Source organism: Gossypium hirsutum, chromosome A10, assembly GCF_007990345.1.
Source record: "Gossypium hirsutum isolate 1008001.06 chromosome A10, Gossypium_hirsutum_v2.1, whole genome shotgun sequence".
Lineage (NCBI taxonomy): Eukaryota > Viridiplantae > Streptophyta > Magnoliopsida > Malvales > Malvaceae > Gossypium > Gossypium hirsutum.
In genome coordinates, this window is record NC_053433.1 from 62,838,093 (window position 1) to 62,857,931 (window position 19,839).

At 32.4% G+C, this 19,839-nt stretch overlaps 1 protein-coding gene across 1 annotated transcript; it reads left to right on the forward strand.

The window, feature by feature from the left end:
* The first annotated feature begins 5,991 nt into the window (after window positions 1-5,991).
* LOC121208006 (keratin, type I cytoskeletal 10) lies at window positions 5,992-7,945 on the forward strand. The gene is made up of 3 exons (XM_041078535.1): window positions 5,992-6,066; window positions 6,127-6,460; window positions 7,626-7,945. The coding sequence occupies exons 1-3, from the start codon at window positions 5,992-5,994 to the stop codon at window positions 7,943-7,945; spliced, it is 729 nt and encodes a 242-aa protein (XP_040934469.1).
* Window positions 7,946-19,839: the final 11,894 nt, after the last annotated feature.

The following is a 19,839-nucleotide window of genomic DNA, read 5'->3' on the forward strand; positions in this document are numbered from 1 at the left end:
TATTTTCTTATATATTATGAAATTTATATAATATGAAATTGAAATATACTATATTTATAATATCAATATTAAAAATATGTTAAGTTGTTTAAGTTTAAAAATTTAATAGTAAAAATATATAATTATTAAATATTAAATAAAATAAATATATTTTTAAAATAAAAATTAATATGGGTGGATTTAGAAGTGCTTAGAATAGCCACTTATAAATTTAAGTTAATTTTGACAAAATTTAAAACACATATTTTGAGTACAACATATTTATGTATATATAATATTGATATTATGTATAGGCCTTGCCCATATGTCATGGGTTGAGACTTTAATTCCAGTAACATATGGCCTTAAGCTTAGTTTCAATGACAACGAGCTTAAATTAATATTCGATCCTTACTTAGGAGAAGTTTTAACACAATGATACTCAAGTGAAAACTAGCTTGTACAATGAGGGAAGGGAGCTCTCCTTATATAGGCAAGCCCAGTTGATCCAACGGTTAAAAATGATTACAATCCACTATCTAGATCGCATTATAAAACATTATCCTCTAAGCCTATTAAATGTTATACCATGCTGGATGATTTTAGAGCTTTCGAAGTATTCTACACGGGTCTACAAGGATTTGACCTCTTTTTCGGACTTCTAGAATCTTCTGAGCATTTCGAAAACCTCTCAACTCAGTTTTGTCATGTTCACTTCGTTCCAGAATGTGAAAAAATAAAATAAAATAAAAAATAAAGAACACAGATTTTTACGCGGAAATCCTTTCAGAAAAAAATACCACGGGCAGAGGAGAAGAAAATTTACTATGTCAAATTCGAATTATTACAAGAGGAATAGACTATGTCTATTTATAGGCTTGTGAAACCATATTCTAGTAAGACTGAAACACCTTATTCTAATCAATATCAAATACATAGAATTTAATAAGGTTTAAAAAACCTTATTCTAAAATAAAATAAAAAAAGTGTAATTCTATATGGATTCTTCTTTTATTTTATTTTATCACTGTATTTTATTTAAATAAGGATTTGGGTCACTTAATTCTAACAAACTCCACCTTGACACGAATTCTCAATGAACAAGTTCTTTATCGTGAACTCTCAACGAACAAGTTCTCCACCTCTTCCATAAAACCCCTTAAGGGTTTAACGTCAACAACGAACACCAACCAAGTCTAACCAATGCTCAAACTTGGTTATAGGAAGTGACTTAGTCATCATATCTGCAGGATTTTCATGAGTACTAATTTTGCTCACAACAATATCACCACGAGCAATAATATCATGAACAAAATGATACCGAACATCAATATGTTTTGTTCTCTCATGAAACATTTGATCTTTTGTAAGAAAGATGACATTCTGACTGTCACAAAATACTGTGCTGATTTGAAGGACTTTATTGAGTTCACTAAAGAGTCCCTTCAACCAAATAACTTCTTTACAAGCCTCAGTAATTGCCATGTACTTAGCTTCAGTTGTAGACAATGCAGCTGTAGTTTGCAAAGTGGCTTTCCAACTGATTGCACAACCTCTGATTGTAAAGACATAACCTATGAGAGATCTTCTTCTATCAAGGTCTCCAGCAAAATCAGCATCAACATACCCAATGACTCCATCTCTAGTTCTTCCAAACTATAAGCAAACATTAGTAGTACCTCATAAGTATCTTAAAATCTATTGAATTGCTTTCCAGTGTTTTTTACCGAGATTCGTCATATATCTGCTAATAGCACTGACTGCATATGATAAATCTGGATATGAACAAACCATAGCATACATGAGAGATCCCATTGCACTAGAGTATGGAACATGTAACATGTACTCAATATCATCAGCTGATTGTGGAGACAAAGCCGATGAAAGTTTAAAATGGGCTGCTAAAGGAGTACTAACAGGCTTAGCACTCTACATATTGAACCTGCAAAGAACTTTCGTAATGTACCCCTTCTGACTTAGGTACAATTTACTTGCTTTTCTATCTCTGAGAATCTTCATACCAAGTATCTTCTTTGCTGGTACTAAATCTTTCATTTCAAATTCTTCACTTAGTTGGGCTTTGACCTTTCTTATCTCTCTTTTGTCTTTTGCTGCTACCAGCATGCCATCAACATAAAGAAGTAGATACACAAAAGAACCATCACTGTTTTTCTTAAAGTAAAGACAACTGTCAAAACTACTTCTTTTGAAATCATGAGAAGTCATAAAGGAATCAAACCTCTTGTACCACTGTCTTGGTGACTGTTTCAAACCATAAAGGGACTTTTTCAGCAAGCAAACATAGTCCTCTTTTTTTAAGACTATAAAACCCTCTGGTTGTTGCATGTAAATATCCACCTCAAGTTCTCTATGCAAAAATACAGTTTTTACATCTAACTGCTCGAGCTCCAAATCATGCATGGCCATAATACTAAGCAAAGTTCGAATCAAACTATGCTTAACAACTAGGGAGAACACATCTATGAATTCCACTCTTGGAATTGGACTATAACCCTTTGCAACAAGCCTTGCTTTATATCTGGGTTCTTCAACTCCTAGAGTCCCTTCTTTCTTTTTAAACACCCATTTACAACGAACAACCTTTTTACCTTTAGGAAGTTTCACAAGATCCCATGTTCTGTTTTCTTGGAGTGATTCCATCTCCTCTTCATAGCAAACATCCACTTTTCTAAGTCTTCAGAGCTAACCGCATCAGAATAATTAGATGGATCTTGATTCGCATCTGTATCTTCAGCCACATTTAAAGCATAAGCAACTAGATCAGCCTCAACATACTTCTTTGGAGGTTTAATTTCTCTTCTAGTTCTGTTTTTGGCGATAGAGTATTGTGGTGAAGAAGCAACTCTATTCTCAATTTTTGTACTAGCTTGAGGAGTCGACTCTATATTAATCTGATGCTCCACCTGCTTTTGATTTTCTTTATTGAAAGAGTCTTTAAGAGATAAGTTAGGTAGCATAGTAGTTTCATAAAAAACAACATCTCTGCTAATCACAACTTTTCTATTTTCAGGACACCATAACTTATACCCTTTTACACCAGTTTTATAACCAAGAAAAACACATTTAATTTATCTCGGTTCTAATTTTCCATTATCAACATGAGCATACGCAGGACAGCCAAAGATCTTTAAATTAGAATAATTAGCAGGATTAACACACCATACCTCTTGTGGAGTCTTTTTCTCAATGGCAACGGATGGCGATCGATTGATCAAAAAACATGCAGTAGAAGCTACTTCGGCCCAAAACGACTTTGTTAAGTTGGCATTTGACAACATACATCGAACCTTTTCCATGATCACTCTGTTCATTCATTCTGTAACGCTATTTTGCTGTGGAGTATGGCGAACTGTCAAGTGTCTCACGATCCCTTCTGACTTGCACAATCTATTAAACTCATCAGAATAGAGCTCTAAGCCATTATCTGTCCTGAGGTATTTTATTTGTTTTCCCGTCTATTTTTCAATCACAATTTTCCAAGACTTAAATGCGAAAAACACATCGCTTTTTTGCTTCAAGAAGAACGCCCAAACTTTTCTGGAAAAATCATCAATAAAAGTTAGCATATAATTAGCTCCACCTCTCGAAGGCACTCTGGATGGCCCCCACAGATCAGAATGAATATACTCCAACGTTCCCTTTATGTTATGGATTCCTCTGGTGAATCGAACTCTCTTTTTCTTCCCAAGAACACAATGCTCACAGAAATTCAGTTTGCAAATTCCTTGCCCATCAAGAAGTCCTCTTTTGCTCAATTTTGCCATGCCATTCTCACTCATATGCCTTAGGCACATTTTCCAAAGTTTAGTAATATCATTATCTGTCAAGGAAGAGGAAGCGACAGCTGCATCACCAGTAATAGTAGAACCCTGCAAAACATATAACTTGGCAGTCTTTCTTTGCCCTTTCATCACAACAAGAGAACCTTTGGAAATCTTTAAAACCTCACTTTCAGCTTTGTATCTGTACCCTTTTGAATCAAGAATACTCAACAAAATTAAATTTCTTTTCAATTCTGGAACATGTCGTACGTCACTAAGTGTTCTGACAACTCCATCAAACATCTTAACTTTAATTATTCCAACACCTGTGATTTTACACGAAGCATTATTTCCCATCAAAGCAACACCTTTAGATACTGTTTCATAAGTTGTAAACCAATCCCGATTGGGACTCATGTGGAAGGTGTAGCCTAAATCAAGTATCCACTCCTCGCTCACTTTAGAATTGTTGACTGAAGCGACTAAAAATTCACCATCGCTGTAGTCTTCTACAACATCAGCTGCACCAGAATTTTCTGGTCATTTTCCCTTTTGATTCGTAGCCTCCCTTTCAATCTTGTTCTGTAGCTTATAGCACTAAGATTTAATGTGCCCTTTCTTCTTGCAGAAGTTACAAGTTTTACATCTATTTGAAGACTTTGATCTACCAATAGATTTACTGTGAGGATTTTGTTCCTGTATCATTCCACGATCATCATCAGCATTTTGATTTTGTCTCCCACAGACAATGAGACCCTCTCCCTGAGAGTCGGGTTTAACCACAAGATGCTTCATCTTATCATATGAGGTCAAAGAATCATAAACATCATCAACTGTGAGAGACTTGCGGCTATATAAAATCGTGTCTTTAAAGGTTGAATAAGACGGGGGCAACGAACAAAGTAGAATCAACCCTAGATTTTTCTTATCATACTGAACCTTCATGGCCTCCGAGTTTGAGAGAATTTCTTTAAACACTGTTAAGTGTTCGTGTACAGACGTACTTTCATCCAAACGATGAGCATAAAGATGCTGCTTCATATGCAACTTGCTTGTTAGAGTTTTCGACATACATATTTGTTCTAGCCTCTTCCATAATGCAGCGACGGTCTTCTCTTTCATCACATCCTGTAAAATTTTGTTGGACAAATGCAAATGTAATTGTGTTAACACCTTTCGATCCTTACGCTTCTTCTCTTCATCTGTTAATGTCGAAGGCATCTTATCTATCCCTAGCAGGGCATCCTCCAGATCCATCTGCGCAAGAACAGCTTTTATCTTAATCTGCCATAACGCAAATCTGGTGTTGCGATCCAACAATAGAATTTCATACTTCAAAGATGCCATTACCATGATCGAGATGAACAACCCGAAAGCTCAGATAATAATTTGTGAAAAAGTAAAATAAAATAAAAATAAAGAACATACAGATTTTTACCTGGAAACCCTTTCGGGAAAAAAACCACGAGCAGAGAGAACAAAATTCACTATGTCAAATTCAGATTATTACTAGAGGAATAGACTATGTCTATTTATAAGCTTTTGAAGACATATTCTAGTAAGACTAAAACACCTTATTCTAATCAATATCAAATAGATAGAATTTAATAAGGTTTAAAAAAACCTTATTCTAAAATAAAATAAAAGAAGTGTAATTATATATGGATTCTTTTTTTATTTTATTTTACCACTGTATTTTATTTAAATAAGGATTCAGGTCATTTAATTCTAACACGAAATTGATCTAGTGCTGCCAGTAGCTTTAGCCACGGAGAATTGTAACACATACTCGATCCCACCCAGTTAATCAACCAACACCTATAATATCCCTTGCTTATCCGAAAATGCAACCCCAAATCCATATTGGGCTCGAAATTTTCTTTCTTTTTCAGTATGAAACTAAAGATGAATAAAGGTAAAATGCGGATCCAATGATACCATACAATGCACCTTGGAACCATAACAAAAGCCTTTATGTTACATTTTTCTTAGATTAGCAAACCTATTCAAGATTCTTACCCTAAAAAAGATTAACAGAGACTTCTATTTTTTCACGAGATGTTTCAGATGTCGCTTTGCAGATTCACATGTTTATGAAAATGCAACCTTCTTCTTTCTAGTTGGTTTGTATTTCGAGTAAAAAACCCTACTTAGATTATTTTCCTCTTCTATATAACAAACCGTCATCTCCAAATATATATACACGTATTTATTCGCTCTAATAGAAATCATGAAGCTCTTTAATACTATTATCATTGTTGTTCTCTTCCTAGTTTTGTTGCTTGTTAAAGCTAATGGCTCAGTGGCAATACCTATTAAAACTATTGGCTTGAATAAGAACAAATATTGTTGTGAGCATAGATAGGGTGATAACGCTAGAGGAGGTGTTGGTGGTGGATCACATATTGGTAGTGGAACAAGTAGAGATGGTGATGATTATGGAGGTCAACCAAGTGAAGGAGATAATGATAATGGCGATTGTGATGATGGTGGCGATAGTGGTGCAAGGAATGGTTATAGTCGTGGTTCAAAAGGAGGAAGAGGTGGTGGGGATGGTGGAAGCGGTGGTGGTGGTGGACAAAGATATGGTGGAAGCTATGGCTATGAAGGCGGGGGTGACAAGAGGGGAGGCGAGGGTAGCGGAGGTAGCAATGGCGGAAGTTCTAGAGGGTGTTTCGGTTGGGGTGCTCAGCATGGGCGTTAGTAGAATATATATGTATTTGATCGATGTTAGTAGAATATCTTTGAGTTGAGCGAATCGGAAAGTGTGATTTTAACTGTTCGCATTGTTCTTGAATAATAATGCTATATTACAATAAATTACTTTCCATTTAGGCTTAGCCCATATTTTTTTATATGTTTTACCCGTGCTCCTTGCTTAATTTCATTTAATATTTGCCAATTATCTTTTTTACTTAGTAAAATTAGTAAGTTATAAGCATGAGAGCTTAGATTCTAGATTCGTTCTTAAAAAAATACATTTCCTTCCCTCAATTATCAAAAAAAAATATTCATTTAATATTTAATATGAAACAACTTTTGGTTGGATGTACATAGAAAAACGATAAACTACATCACTATTCATTAATTATGGGTAAGTTTTCGTTTTGGTCACTTGACTAAAAAATGTTACAATTTGATCACTCAACTATTCGAAAGTTTTCATTTAAATCTATAAACTATTCAAAAAAATTATTTAAGACACTAGGTTGTTATATTCTTTTTAAAGTTTTACCAGTGAACTCCAAGTGATGATTAGTACGGTGAACCAGTAACCATGGATGAGTAGAAAAACATACCTTAAATCCAAGTCAATCTAGTGGTCAATGTTGAAGATCAAAGAAAAAAGCTTTTCGAACGTTCGTTTATAGATTTGTGATGTCCAAAACTATTTCATGAAAAAAAGATTGAATTGTAAAAGAGAAAGGAAAATAAAACTTTCGATTGGTGTAGACAGTTCAAATAAAGAAAGCCATGTAGCATCAATTTTAACAGTCCAATGACTTAAATAAAAACTTTTAAATAGTTCAATAATCGATTATAATTTTTTAATTAAATAACTAAAATAAAATAAAAAATTATTTATAGTTTAATGAAATCGTCTACTTAGCCCGCCCTCATTGTGCCCCCGCCAGCAAGATTTTGTCACGTTATTATTATTATTATTCTTTTAACCACTTTGATAAATAAAACTTTTTTTTCTTGGAGAAAAAATTCTTTAGCTGAAATTAGCAAGATCTGGAGAAAAAAAATCAACTTATAATTTCTTTTAATATATGACATAATATGAAAAACAACATACAAAAGCACAAACATATTAAAATATATTTAGTTTTATTGATTTATATTCTTACTATCCTAAAGATGGTAGAGCGGGAAGTGGTGGGGTATTGAGAGATAAGGAGGGTGTTGCAAGAGCATTATTTTCTGGTTCGGTGGATGCTAACGATGCTGATGTAGTCGAGGCTGGTGTGGTAAAGGCGGCTCTAGAAGTATTTTTAACTACAAATTGGAAAACTTATGATTCTTTATTTATTGAACTTGGTTCTTTGGTGGTGTTTTCTTGGTGTGTTAACAAGGCAATGAGACCATGGTCTCTTCAAGCAATTTTTGCAGGCATTGATAGAGATATGTTAAAGGCTGGAAATGTTGTATTCTCGGTGGAAAATAAGGAAGGTAACTAATTGGCATTTTCCTTGGCGATTGCTGGCGTTAATAGGGAAAAAAATATTCAAAGCTTGGTGGTGAGATTTTTGTATTATTACTATATTGAGTAGTAATGTTGGTATGTGACTATTTTATCTGTTGAAATTCTGTATTATTGTTAGCTGTTTTGTTTGTCTTTAGGCAACAACATAGTTCGAATGTTGCAAAAAAAAAAGATATCAATCTCCTCGTAGAAAAAATTTAAAATATTAGTTTACCATTAATTTAAGATTATCATAGTCAACAAAAGGAAAGGGATTCATTCATGCTGGTATAAAATATTGGTGTGCCAGTATAGTTGCTTTAGTTTATCTATTGATGCATTGTGTGTTCTAGTATAGTTACTTCGATATACCTGATCATGTACTGTGTGTGTCAGTATAGTTGCCTCGATTTATCTGATGATGTACTGTGTGTGCTAGTATAGTTTCTTCTTTTTTCGATAATGCACTGGGTGTGCCAATATAATTGCTACTGTTTATCAGATGATGCATAGTGTGTGCCAGTATAGTTACTTCGGTATATTCGATGATGCACTGTATATGCCAATATAGTTGTTTCAATATATCTGATGATGTATTATGTATGCTAGTATGGTTACTTCGGTATATCCAATGATGCACTGTGTGTGTCAATATAGTTGCTTCGGTTTATCGATGATGCATTATGTGTGCCAGTATAGTTACTTCGGTATATCTGATGATGCGTTACGAAGCTAGATTGGGATACAAGTTGGTTAATCTATGTATCTGGCTTGAGCCCGAGCCAAGTTAATAAAGTTATAATATGTGAATAGGTTAAAGGAAATATGAATTGGATTGATATCATAATTTGATGATTTGAATATAAATTGTAAAATATGAATATTGATAGCATAAGAAAGACCATACGATCCAGTTAAATGAGACTATGGACCGTTAAAGAGGGAGCAAATGAATTAATTTGATTCGAAAATGAAATCTCAGTACTCAAACATTTTCTCAGATAAATTTCAAGGGCAAAATTTCTTAATGGGAGAATGTTGTAATGATCGGATTTTCCAGTGGTGTCAAAAATTATGATTTTGAAATGTCATTTCCGTAAACCGTGTTCACAAATATTAATATTTAATATTTACGAGGCTAGTATAGAAATATATTAAAATTTGGTCTAGTGATTTTGTTTAATTGATAGTTAATTAAGGTACAAGTGTAATGATATTACAGTAAGTAGTTTTGGAAAATGACATATTGGGATCTCGTTTCCGTAAATCGAGCCCGTGAATATTTTTATTAAATATTTACGAAGTTATTGTATTAGTGAATTAGATTTTAGATAAATTATTTTATCGATTTAGTGATTAATTAAGGTATAAGGACTAAATTATATTGATTTTATTTGATAGTAGATTTAAATAACATTTAACCAAGGCCTAAAATGGAAAATTACGATTTCTTTATGTTAGTGTATGGCAGAAACATGAAATTAGGTGGAAATAAAGTTAAAATTTTATATTGTTATAATAAAAAATGAAAAAAATAAAAAAGATGGTGTCATCTTCAACTTTCATTTCTTTATCTCCACTGTTTGGAAAGAAAGGGGGAAGGGATTTTTATTTTTTCTTCCTTTATTGTTCTGCCGGAAACCGATTGGAAGAATGTTTGGTGCCGCATGCATAGAGGATAAAATCTTAGTTTGAGCTTGTTAGAATCAATCTCTCAAGTCACTCGGCAATCCTCTTAACTTCCTTCTTGATTAAGTTGTTCTTGTGTTGTTTTTGGATAGGAAAAGAAAATGAATTGAAGGGTAAAAACGGTAGTGAAGCTTGCCCAAAAAAAATAAATTGTAAATGCATGGAATGTAAATACATGGCAATATCAAATGATTAGCATAACGTTGTTGTTAATTTTGCTATAAATGTTTAATGTTGTCCAAAAGTGGCTGCTTTTGGTATGTTGCAATGTTGTTTTAATGGTTGTTTCGCATGTTATAAGGATGTTCAAATATGTTTGCAGATTTTGCTTCTTAATGTTCGGATATGGTTATTAAGTTATGCTTGAATGTGTTCAAATGCTTGTTTATAATTGTCTTAATGGTGACTGAATAGGGCTGCTCTATTGTGCTATAAATGTGTTTCAAAGTGTAACACCCCTACCCGTATCCATTGCCGGAATAGGTACGAGGCATTACCAGAGTTTACTGAACATTTTCAGATAATTCTGAGTCATTTATTATTCATATTTTGAAAATAATCATAACGTCTCTTTATTGAGCCCTCGAAGCCCCAAACATACATTAAAAACCAACCGGAATTAATTCGGGATCATAAAAAAAATTTCATAAAATCTTAAATTTTATTTTCATCAAGTACTTACCATTTCAATGCTTCTTATAATTAAACATGTTACCATTCAATCAATAGCTTGACCTTTGTCTAAGCGTCAAGCCACACCATTGTTAGTATACTTGCACATATTTCATATAAATTCAACATTGATATACTTATTTTCTCGACATGTCACACTTTAGTTTAATAATTGTCTTTACTTACATAATTTCCTTGTATCAACATATCAAAGATAATCATATATGTACATGTCGTGAAACATATCATTCTCTTACCGTTTCTTCATAAGCATATATCATTCATTTCATTATATCAATATTTCATGCTCCATCATTTCCATATATTTTATGTATATTTATTCCGGTAATAGCTTATATCAAACTTAACGTAAATTATATTCCATGTACTTATACTTATTTCGTTTATCTATTCATAATTATTTCATATAACCATTCGTCATCTGATACATATTACCTGAATATCAATTGTTCAACAGATGTCATAGCGTCTCCCATCCACGGTCTTATTTATCTTTGACATGATGCCATAGTGTCTTTCAACTATGGTCTTACTCATTTTCTGTCATGTTGCCATGGTATCTTTCAACCATGGTCTTACACATTTCATATCAGGTTGCCATGGTATCTTTCAACCATGGTCTTACACATTTCATATCAGGCTGCCATGGTATCTTTCAACCATTTCATATCAGGCTGCCATGGTATCTTTCAACCATGGTCTTACACATTTCATATCAGAGAGCACACTCCCGCGAACCTCATCCTTACAGTGGGATTACCAGTCTAGGCTAAATCCCCTGTAATATAAACTCATAGAGTATTGTCGGGATTACCAGTCCAGGCTAAATCCCCTACAACGACAATTACTCTAATGAGCTTGGATCTGAATTACCAGTCCAGGCTAAATTCAGACCCTAATTTGGATTACCCGTCCGGGCTAAATCTATTTTACACGTATTCTTCGAGAGGGCTATATCAGAATAGGATCACCCGTCCGGGCTAGATCCTTTTTACCGTCAATTCCTTTTCAGAGATCCATCGAATTTTCCTTTCCTTCAACCGGGATTTATTTTCAATTTATATCGAGTATTGTCAATATTTCATCAAATATCATGAATTGAACATTCAAATCATATTTTCATCACATAACCATATATTTCAAGTATTTAAAATACAATTCAAGTTACACCAACTTACCTCATTGCTTGTTTGTGTTTATAATTTCATTAATCCGATATCTTTTCTTTTCCACGATCAAGTCTCATATTTGAGTCGTCCGGATCTTTAAAAATAAATTTGATCATCATTTTCATTCATTTCATATTCTAATGCATTTAATTAATGCTCTAGGCAAAATTACCATTTTGCCCCTAAACTTTTAATTAATGACAATTTCATCCTTAGGGTCAGGAAAATAAAATTCTTGCAAGTTAATCCTTATTTTCAGCTATTATTCTTATACATATTGATAACAGTCCATGAATTCTATAAAATATCAGAATTTTCCATAATTTCAACACTTTTCAATTTAATCCCTAAAACATGTTTTCCCGCTATCTTGAACTAAATTAATAATTTTATTCAATTTTGTAATTTAAATAATAAAATAATCCATTTCATGGAATTTGGTCATTTCTGACATTTTTACAAAATTGCCCATAAAGTTTTACTTTTATTCAATTTAGTCCCTGAGCCTAAAATATGCAAATTAGCCATGCTAAATGAATATTCATATATGTTTTCCTCCTCCTCCTCTCTATTCCACACCCTTAATGTATATAACACACTTGTAAGTAACATTATCTATATATTTTTTTATTTACTTTTATGAATATTCAAGCTGTCCATCTGTGTCATAGTCACAAAATTATTTATATATGGAGCTATAGAGCTCCAAATTAAGATAAAAAAATTTTCCCTGAAACTAGACTCATATATCTTCTTTCCATAAAATTTTAAAAGTTTTTGGTTTAGCCAATAAGTACAGTTAATTCTTTAAATTTACCCCTGTTCTGTTGTCTAACAGTTCTGACCCTTCTTTACTAAAAATTAATTATATCCTCGTACATAATTTGAATGGTATTCCCGTTTATTTATATTGAAAATAGACTCATTCAAGATTCTAAACATATAAATTTAAGCCCCTAATTATTTCTATCCAATTTTTGATGATTTTCCAAAATTAGAATAGGGGAACCCGAATTCATTCTGACCTTGTCTTACAAAATTTATTATATTTCATGATTTAAAAATCCATTACTTACATTGTTTCTTCTATAAGAAACTAGACTCAATAAGATTTAATATCATATTTTATTCATCCTATAATTCAATTTCTAAAATTTTTGGTGATTTTTCAAAGTTAGACTACTACTGCTGTCCATAACTGTTTTAGTGCAAGATATTAATTACCATGTTATAACACCCTTATTTTCTTTTTCTACACCATTTCTCATCACTTTCTCTTATTTTCTCTTCACTAACATATCAAGAACATAGGACCTTATATAAGAAAACTCTACTATAACATTATTTCCATGCTTTGTTAATAATAACAAACTTAAAAACATATTGAAATCTTGATGTACTTACCTTTTCTTATTGACTTCAATCTTTAACTTGATTTTTCTCTCTCCTCCAGCTTCTATTTCTTGAATCCAACTTGATATTCTTGCTCCCCATCATCTCCTTGCTATCTTTCTCTCTTGATGGCTATGGAAATTGTTTCAATTTTGAGGTGAAAATAATGAATTTTTGGAGAAAGGAGTAAATTGTAAGAAAAGGAAAACTTTCTTTCTTCTTCTTCTTCTCACGTTAGTTGCATGAGAATGGTGATCATCCTCCCCTTTCTTTCCTTTCATATATATATTAAATAAAATAATAATAAAATAATAAAATATCATTTAAAAATCAATTTAAAGTATTAATAAACTAATATTTATTTATTTAATTTATCTAAAATATCTCCAACATCATCATTGTCTCTAGATTTCTCTCTCTTCCAATTGACCATTTTGCCCTTCGTGATCTTTTAAAATTCCAATCTTGAGTCATCACTTAATTTGGTAAAATTGCAATTTAGTCCCTCATAATTTTTCACCTATTCAATTTGGTCCTAATTCATCAATTTTCCTTGGTTTCTAGATCATTCCACCCTTAAAATATTTGCACTATTAGTCCTTCAATTTTTCATATTTACACTTTAATCCTTCAAATTTTGAGTATTTACTCTTGGGCCACAAAACTTTTCTCACTTTTACAATTTAATCCTTTCTTGAATCAATATGTAATAATATACTTCCCAATATTGACATAACTCAAAATTTCCCTTTTTGTCACTTTATTTCCTTATTTTACTATATCACGGATAATATTTTACTATAAAAATTTTCGGGGTATTACACAAAGGTATTAAATTGTGGTTGTCTTAAAGAGGCCATAATGCTGTCCAATTTGATGTTATATGTGGTGTTAATGTTTTCTTATTTTTTAACATAATAATGTTGTTCAATGTGTATAAACAAGGCAGTTCTTTTTGTGCATAATGAGGTGGTCCGAATCCAAATATATGTATTAAAATGTTGTTCGAGATTTTTACATGTTTAATTATTGTCTGATAATAAATATTAAATCTTCTATTGTCTAAGAATAAATATTAAGTTGTTGCTTAGAAGTGCGTAGCTAGGAAACTACCGAATTAATGCGTTAAACTGTTAATCGAATTATATGATTGGTTGCTATTTGATTTGTTGTCTTAACAGTTAGAATGTGTATTTTTATGTCGTTCGATATGGTTTATTGTTATGGGTTGAGAAGCTTGTAATGCTTGATAGAATTGCTTGGGTTATTAGATTTAAATGGTGTATCTTGGTGCCCATTGAAGCATGATTTATGTGAATGTAAGCGATTTCAATGTTTAATTGAATTTTAGAATTTACATGTCAAGAATTTGAAGATGAATATGTGGCAACCAATTGGTATGACTACAAGTGTGATATTAAAGGATTATATTCTTATAATATAATTTAACATATTAAATTACTAACGAACAAATTAGGTTCAATCACATGCACTCATTATTATTAGCATTCAGTAGAAAATCCCGCACTCATCGAGTTGGTGAAACTTTTGTTATTTTAGTCGGCATGTACCTATAAGATTTTATGTTATATTAAGCTTAGTTGGAGAATTATTTCATACTTCAAGATGTTATATAAATAGGCATATATGATAGTTGATAATGGTTTGTACTATGTATATGTTTGGTGTTGATATTGCTATGTCAGTATTTAGATGAGGTTATAATTCTTTGGATGTAAATCGGTAAATATATATATTTGGGATAGAGAATGCATGAAATGCAATGAATAAATAGGTTAATAGTTGAGATATTGTTATATTAATCTTGACATGACTATTGGTCTAAGTGTATGATTTGAATTTATTATGCAACAAACGATGTCAGTTGCTCCAGCAACAAATGTGATATTCTGCTGCTCGGATCTGGCGATTGGGTTGGGTAATGGGGTGTTACAATACGAGTGAAATAAAATTCAAGTCGAGTCGAATCGAGTGAAATTATTCGTATTAAATTAAAAAAATTTAAAATGTCAAATTAAAATATTGTTATAATATAACTAATTACATGTTAGAGCACATAAATTTGAAATTATATATATTTGAAGTAATTTTTTAAAGTAAATTAGTTGTCAAGTTTACTCATGACACTAACTACATTAAGCACATTAAAAACACTATTATATTAATATTCATTACTTTGTTGTAATACAGATATTTAGTAATCTCCCTTATCGAGTTAGTTTTAGCATGTGACACCAACTTACAGTGCAAAAAATTTGGTTCTTTGGTTTTTATGATTAAGAGTGAGCAAAACTCGATTCAATTCGAAAAAATCGAAAAAAAATTTTGAATTTTGAGTTAATCGAATCGAGTTATTTGATTTTTTCTAGTAAACTCGAATAAGTATTTCGAATTTCAAGTTCGAGTTGAATTTTACAATTCAAATAATGCAAATAACATATTAGTCTATCTCTCAACAAAAATCACAAAAAAAATTGTAAAATTTAAAATATTTATAAAAAAATTCAAACATTAAAATATTATAAAAATTATAAAAAAAATTCTACAAAATATATAATAGAGTTAAAATTTTAAAATTTTTCTAAAATAATAATTTTGAGACCTAAATAAATTAATTAATGTATTAAATTTAGTATACTAAATTATTTTTTTTTCTTATTTTACTTTTAAATATTTTTAAGAAATAATGGGTTTTTTTCTACCAATTATATATGGTAAAAGTAAAATTTTCAAGTGTTGAACCCAAGTGAAATTTTAGAACTTATTTTGGTAAATTTAATGTTTGTTTTTAAATTTTATCACTATAATTATTTAAATATTTTAATCACCATCTTATATTAATATTTTTATTCCTAATATCTCTTATGAAATTATATTTTTAACATATTTTTGATGCAGTCGTAAATCAACTATTAATTAATAGTATAGCTCTGGTGAGTAAAGATATCGTTACAACGAGAACTAAAAGTACGAGAAAATGCTGCCTTTCTATTATTTAACCAATAAATTTGAGTGATTGATTAAGACTAAAATTAACTAAATTAATTAATTAAAAAACACAATAAAGAACAAATGAGGAAAATAAACAATTAACAACCAAGAAGCGAAACAATACTTAGGAAAGAATTCACCTAGACTGCATCTGTAATTATCAATCTAAATTACGCAATTTTTCACTTAGTATCTTGATCCGTAGATGTAACACCCCAAACCCGGCCTAGAAGTTAGGCCCGAATCTAACGTGTCACATTGAAGTGTTTTTCAAAAACCATGTTCTCATTGAAAACCCTTATTACTATTCAAAACCTCTGGCCATTTTAAAACTTGTGAAACGTTAATTCCCTTAAAACCTTACTTGCTGCGGAAGCTTACTTTTAAACAGTTGCGGAAACGTGATATTTTGAAAACCAGTTGTTGTTTTGGAAAACCGTGCCCTACTTCTAATAGATATTAAGCATACTAAATAAATTTCCCAAATAAAAAGTTAAGAAAATAAAGAGGCCTTAATACAACCTAAATCAAAAACCAAAGTGCTTAACTAAATAAATGAAATAGAAAAACATTGTAGTTGTGTGGTCGTCTCCGAGTCCCTCTGTGACACCGATCCACCTAACGCTAGGGATTACCTACACAGTTAATAAAAGGGGTGAGTTCACGAAAACTCAGTGTGTAATCCCCTTACAAGAGTAACAGTCAGTAAATAGATAGAATTCAAAATCAGTCTAGGCCGGAGCCCATTACAGTAACAGTACAATCTAGTTCAGAGCATACGTGGGCCAAAGCCCGTTACCATATCATTTGGGTCACAGCCCATAACAAAATCAATTGGGCCTAGCCCATCTTAGCCTCAGTTGGGCCGAAGCCCACATCGCAATAATGTCACAATAATATCATACATGCAATGCTGTGCAACCCACCTCAATAATCCAACCGCTACACACCAACTCTGTCCCTCGGTACACATCATGTGGGGATATTAATATCGACCCACCCATCTGATACACATTAATGGTAGCCCGTTGCAGTACTACCTTCATTGCAACAAGCTGCTAATCAAATATTAGGCTTAATAGCCATCGGTGGATCCATGGTCGTCAAGCAACCATGCAATCCACATATACTTCCTCCGTTCCATAATTCCCAACCCATGCAATATTTCGTGTATGTCATACTCAATCATCACACGTGTATGCAGAATGGCCATACTCAGTAACAGTCTTTTAAACATATATTAAGAGCATATCAGTCATACAACCACAGTCAAGTCAATTAAAATGTAGTCATACATTCATAATCAAATCAGTCAAATTTGAAGTCTAAGTCGGTCATTTACCCTCAAGGGCAAAACAATCATTTTACCCTACAGGGGTATGTCAGTCATTTTATGCTACAAGGGTATTTCGGTAATTTTATACTACAAGGGTATTTTGATAATTTTACAAATCGAGGGTGTTTCGATAATTTTACAAATCGAGGGTATTTTAGTAATTTTACAAGTCGAGGGTATTTCGGTAATTTAAAAAATTGAGGGTATTTCGGTAATTTTACAAATCGAGGGTGTTTCGGTAATTTTACAACTCGATGGTGTTTCAGTAATTTTACAAATCAAGGGTGTTTCAGTAATTTCACAAATTGGGGGTATTTCAGTAATTTTACAAATTGAGGGTGTTTCAGTAATTTTACAAATCGATGGTGTTTCAGTAATTTTATAAATCAATGGTATTTCGGTAATTTTACAAATCGAGGGTATTTCGGTAATTTTACAAACGGGAGTATTTTGGTAATTTTACAAACCGGGGGTATTTCGGTAATTTCTTTTTATTATGGGTTTATTACTTACCTTGGCCCATTAACAAGTACTCGTTGGCTAAAGTGAACAGATACTATGCACCAGGTAGGATTCCAGAGAAGAGGAGGTGAGTCATTAAGACCGCTTAAGTACCAAGCTCTCCCTAGATCCAATCCTAGACATGCATATACCCATTGCCACACCTTAACCTTATGACTCATCCACGGTCGTGATTAATTAATTATTTAAGTTTTATGTCTGCTTGAGTAGTTACCAAAAACTAGGTCCACAACCCCTTTACTAAACACTAACAGATCCACACTTCATTTTGCCCCTTTAGGCCCAATCTTGTTCACATGGCCCATCAGGCCCAATCACATTCATATGGCCCATCAAGCCCAACTACTTCCCACCTAACAGTTAAATTTACACAAGCAGGCCCACAGGCCCAAAACAGCCCCAGCACACGAGAACGCTCGTGGCAGCTTTCAGTTTTTGCTGATTTCTAACAAAGAAGGGCGTGAATACACACCTGTTTATGAGAACTCATCTGGTTTGCTCTATTTAAAGTTAGCTTCTCACCAATTCCCATGTTAGCTTCTCGATGTGGGATTACCTTCAACCATTAGGAAAATTCCTTATTTTCTTATGACCACCTCAATCATAGAGTTCCAGTCCAACTCCACCCAGCTCAAACAGCAAAATAAATACTCCATTGCGCATCCCAAGACTTGAACTTTAGACCTCACAGTTACACAACACGCCACATTGCCACTCCACCACAGACTCTTTCTGTGTCATATTTTATCCTCAATTAAATATTAGGTCTATAGGCCAGAGTCAGGTTCCTTTAAAAGAAAAACCAAAATAAATTGCAAGAGCCAATACTTAAACCCAAGCTCCCTTGCAACCTTAATGACACCACGACCACTAGACCATAAGCTTCCTTGTGTCATTTATTTACCACAATAATTTAAAAGGCCTTCATCTAAGCACCTAGGGTTTTATTCACTTATTACCAAAATTTTTGCTAAAGTCTAGGTTTGAACCCAAAATCTCTCCAACACTTCTCAGGGCCATTAACCACTAAAGCATACATTTAATTATGTCATTTCTTTGTACAATTAAATTCTTATATACAACCTTCTTACGGACCCATACTAAAGGCCCAATACTTCTAGGCCCAAATTCGGGGCGTTGTAGTAGAAACCCCTAAATCATTTTAGTATCTCTCTTGAAGTCTAAGAGCAACTGACTCTAGGTTGATTAATTGAAATTTCTTTCTAATTAGAACCCCTATTATCGCATTAATTCGATCTATGGATCTCTTTATTAGATTTGACTCTAATCCGATAGATATATGTCGTCTTATTTCTAAGGTTATATGCAACTCCACTCAAGTATGCTATATCTACTCTTAAATAGGGTTTATCCCTCCTCTGATTTAAGCACATCAAACATGGATTAATAGTTTAGTAATATTAAACCAAGAATTAAGTACACATTATTGAAAACAAGATCCAAATATTTATTGCGGTAAAATAGAAACCAAATAATAGAAGGGTTCATCTCCCTAGGTATTTGGAAAATTAGTTTGTGATAGCAAATAAAAACATCTCAAAGACAGTATAACCACAATAAACAAAGAAACTCATAATAAACTTCAAAGAAATCAAAAAGAGATCTTCAATATTGATGGAAATCTGCTTCAGAGTCGACATCAATGATATTTTTTGAATTGTTTTCTTGAGTTTTTTATGACAGCTTCATCTTCTCTTCTTATCTTTGTCATATATAGGTCTTAACATGCCCAAAAAAAAACCTAATTTTTTTTTGCGTGTTGGAAGTGCAAATCACGATTTTGACACGGTCTGGGATATGATCATGTGGCTTACATGGTCATGTGCCTAGCCCATGTGGCCCTTGTACCTTGCTCCAATTTTCTGGTCTTCGCTCATTTTTTTACTCTTTTTGCTCCAAATGCTCTCCTAAATATAGAAACATAAATTTAAAGGAGGAGCATAAAATTCACTATTTCACATCGGATAATACATCCAAAAACACATAAAAAAAGGGATTAAAATATACTACTTTTATCACTTATCAAATTTTCAACCACATTCAAACCAAACTTTA